Source organism: Poecilia latipinna, unplaced genomic scaffold (assembly GCF_001443285.1).
Source record: "Poecilia latipinna isolate Pla-1442-1.1 unplaced genomic scaffold, P_latipinna-1.0 Scaffold1351, whole genome shotgun sequence".
Lineage (NCBI taxonomy): Eukaryota > Metazoa > Chordata > Actinopteri > Cyprinodontiformes > Poeciliidae > Poecilia > Poecilia latipinna.
In genome coordinates this window covers 175821-180010 of record NW_015113967.1, presented here as the reverse complement: position 1 = coordinate 180010, position 4190 = coordinate 175821, and the positions used below count along the sequence as shown (strand labels likewise).

At 47.4% G+C, this 4190-nt stretch overlaps 1 protein-coding gene across 1 annotated transcript; it reads left to right on the top strand.

Annotated features, from left to right (window-relative positions):
* The first annotated feature begins 10 nt into the window (after window positions 1-10).
* On the top strand, window positions 11-2869 carry cdr2l (cerebellar degeneration-related protein 2-like). Its single transcript, XM_015056051.1, has 3 exons — window positions 11-360; window positions 760-924; window positions 1576-2869. Exons 1-3 carry the CDS (start codon window positions 125-127, stop codon window positions 2498-2500), a joined length of 1326 nt encoding a protein of 441 aa, XP_014911537.1. The 5' UTR covers window positions 11-124; the 3' UTR covers window positions 2501-2869.
* Window positions 2870-4190: the final 1321 nt, after the last annotated feature.

The following is a 4190-nucleotide window of genomic DNA, read 5'->3' as shown; positions in this document are numbered from 1 at the left end:
CTTTCAGCAAGAAGGTCTTAGGTTTGAACCCTGCTGACAAAATTTTTGTGATTGCTTCGAGCCGTCCAAATAGCTCTTTGCGTTTTGTCGCGTTACACATGCACGATGAGACTGGAGCGAGACGATGTCCCGATGTCCTCTCTGGACGGACATCTTCTATAAATCGCTGCCCGCCACCTCTTCACGCCATCGAACATGCTTCGCTTCACAGTACCTGTCCAAGCAGCTGGAAATGCTGAGGGAGATGAACGAGCAGCACGCCAAGGTGTACGAGCAGCTGGACGTGACGGCCCGAGAGCTGGAGATCACCAACGAGAAGCTGGTGCTGGAGAGCAAGGCCTCGCAGCAGAAGATAGACAGGTGACCGCCGACCCATCCGACAGCCCATAATGAGACGGTTATTGGCGTATGCTGAGTTTTGACAGCTATTTTCCAAAGCAGTATGCAGAAATGTTCTAGAAAAACGGGGAACTTAAGCAGCAGCAGTGATTTCCCTCATGCTCATAAACCCGTTAGAGATTTCAGAGAGCCATTAACCCACACAGGGCTGGTATGTCAGGTATCGGGGAAGTTGTTTTTTTGTTGCTGTTCCTCTTACGCAACCGCTTGTAACATGTTCAGAAATTTCTCTAATCGGAGATTAGACATTTACAAATCATGTTACTGGGGCTAACGGCTAATTATAACCCACCCACCCTCCACAATAGCTGCCTTTGTTCTTTCCGAGCAGATTAATCCGAGTTGTGTTTGTGCACTCAGGTTGACGGGCACCATGGAGACCCTGCAGAGTCAGGTGGACGGTCTCACGACTCGGGTGGAGGAGCTGCGGACCCTGGAGGAGCTGAGGGTGCGCAGAGAGAAGAAGGAGCGGCGCAAGACGGTCCACTCGTTCCCCTGCCTCAAGGAGCTCTGCACTGCTCCCAGGTTGCTGCAGCACACGCCGCAGTTTCTGTTCACCTCATTTCTATCCCAGCAGGACACTAGAAACTTCATCTAAAGGAAGTTTACAAGGCAAACTTTAAGTCATATCCGTTTACTGGAACCTTGTTCAAATCGATCCTCTTCCTGCCAATATAATGCAGTTGCGTGCAGATCAAATTATAGCATCCGAATCAGATGATCGTTCGGTTAGCAAAAACTGCTCCGTCTTTTAGGAAGCCCATCTGAACGCAACGAGGTATTGACTTTTCTCGCATTTATAACAAGCATCTAAGAAAGGAACTGCTAAGCTTGAACACTGACTAAACGCTCCAGCTCAGAGCCAGGAGTACTTTCTATGGGAACAAAAACGGATCATTTTTCTTTGATTGTTTCGAACTATATTCTCTCTGTTATAAAGTAGTCGGAATAAATTAAATTAAACAGTTTAGGAAGCATTTAAACCAAAAAAGCTACATTGACATGTAAACCCGCAGGTCCTAAACAGATGCAGAACCAGATTGTGAATGTACATCATGAGGGGCCTTTGGGTACAAAAGGTGTTCTCATTAATAAGCTTTGCATGGAGTGTGCTTATTACAACGAAGCACACCCCATGCATTTGTTTCTAAGCCAGTGCTGTGACGCTTTCTTTAGATACGAGGACGGGTTCCTCTTGGCCAACCCTGGCAGCGTTGACCTGGTGGAGCGGCAGCCTCTGGACGAGGAAAACGACCGCCTCAGAGACATCGTGTCCTCCCTGCACTCGGCCATGGCCTCGGAGCGGTCGAAGCGGGAGAGCGTGGAGCGGGAGTGCGCCGTGGTGCTGCAGGAGTTCGAGCAGCTGGAGCAGCGCCTGCTGGGCGCCGAGGGCTGCAAGCTGCGGGTCCAGGAGCTCGAGGCGGAGCTGCTGGAGATGCAGCAGCTCCGGAAGTCCAGGGTGTGCCTCATCGGGGACATGGAGGACGGCTTGGAGATGCTGCTCGGCAACGGCCCCGAGACGGACACCCCGGAGGAGGAAGGCGGGCTGGAGGAGGGCGGTGAAGCCGAGGGAGGAGCCGGGCAGCAAGGCGGAGGCCCGGTGCGGAAGAGCTGCAGCGACACGGCCTTGAACGCCATCTCGGCCGCGTCCGGCCGGCGCCAGGGCGGCTACCCGCTTCAGGGCAACGGCACCCGCAAACGGGGCATGTCCATCCTGCGGGAGGTGGACGAGCAATACCACGCCCTGCTGGAGAAGTACGAGGAGCTGCTGGGGAAGTGCAGGCGCCACGAGGAGACGCTGTGCCACGCCGGGGTGCAGACGTCGCGGCCCGTCTCCAGAGACCCCTCCGTGAGGGAGTACAACATGAGCTCAGCGGAGCCTTCCACGTCCGGGGCCGGCGCTGTCGGCCCTTCGACGCCTCCGCAGACCCCCTCCACCCCGGAGGCGCTGGAGGGCATCAGCAGGCAGGTGGAGCAGGTGGACAAGCGGCTGAGTCAGAACACGCCGGAGTACAAAGCGCTGTTCAAGGAGATCTTCTCCCGGCTGCAGAAGACCAAGAGGGACATGAACTCCCCGAAGAGCCGAAAGACTCACAAATAAAACTGAACTCCCCCCCTCAACCCCACAAGAAGAACCTAAATGCACTGAGAAAAGCTCAAGCTAATTTACAAAGCATTACCTCACAGTTCAGCTGCTGAAGTATAGGAAACGCTACTTATTCATGTAAAACTGCCAAACGTTATTTTGCTGCGCAGGACGTCTTATACAGGCCAGAGATCAGAAGGTAAAGATGGTTTTGTTTTGTTTCTATAATCGAGATGTCGGAGTGATTGACTGTTTCAATAATAAGCCAAATGAACCTAAAGCGTGAGGGGCTTTGGACATTTCCAGCATGTACTTGTTTATAACATCACTAAATGCTTAAAAAAATGAATAAATAAAATCACAAGCTTTAAAACTAAAGCAAATCTTAATGTTTTATATTTAATTTTCTTTTCCTGGATATGATGAATTCAGAGAGTCGGCAAATAAATGACATCTGAAGTTTACTTGCACAAGCTGCAGGACCATAACTATTCATACAGCTTCTTTAATATCTCCTCAAAAAGTCTCAGTAAATTTAATTGTGTTTTTGTTGCCATCAACAAGCTTCAGACAAAAGCTTTGGGTGGATATTTAGCCACTCCTTGGGAATGTTGGTAGTTTTTATTTACATTGTTACGTTCTTGGCATGGACTTTGTTCTTAAGGAGTTTTGAAAAGGTCAATAGAGGTCAGGGCTTTGGGAGGGCCAGTCTAAACCAACATTCAGTTTATTTTACATAACATCTAACCAAAACAATGCTATCATGCACTTTACAAAAAAAAATGTTAATACATTCAGCAATTAAGATTTCAATGATTTAATTATTTTAAAATGCGTTTAGAAGAGAGAAACAGAAAAAAATAAAACTTGTGCACCAATTTTTTTTTCCATGTTTCATATTTTCTATAATTTAATAGAACATAAATCTCAGAATCACGCCATTTCTGATCAGATCTACACAGTAAATCACAAATTAAGACCAAAGTACTGGATGATAATCTAAAATCATTTATATGCAACTTCTGCGGTTTGAACAAAAACAAGCGACACACACACCCACCCAGTCTGAACACTTTAATTTGAACACCAGAGATCCATAAACTGTAGGCAATACAGACAGCACACAATAAGTTTAACCCACCTCACTGAGAAGAACCGTCAGCCCCGTGACACACGAGGCTAAACGAGGCCAAACTGACGTTCATTTACATATGGAGTGTATAAAACGAGAAAACACCTAGCATGGCCAGCTGTGTGTTCAACCGTTAGCGTGCTTAAAGGCTGAGGTTTGGATACTGATTGAGAGACGATGGGTCTGGAGGCACAGTCAGCAGAAATAATCTCCACGTCGTAAAGTGAACGGTTTAACGCGTCCTGTATTCGACTCAGCATAGAAGACACAGCGATCGGGACTCTTAGAGTTCAGTTTTAGATTTTCAGACCACTACAAAGAAAAATGAAGAAATGAATGTTATCCAACAAAATGTGTACTGGAGTAATTAAACCTGAAGCAAAGACAAACTCTTAGCTCTGATTCCATGTGTTAAAACAGGCTCACATACTCAGAAGGCAAATGGCTCAACAATTTTTTTTCCTAGATCTTCATAACTGCTATTAAGGCCACGTAGATGCTAATAAGAAAAAAAAAGGAAAATAATAAAATACCTGATAGGGTGAGAACGAGCGGCAGCTAAAGCTAAATGGG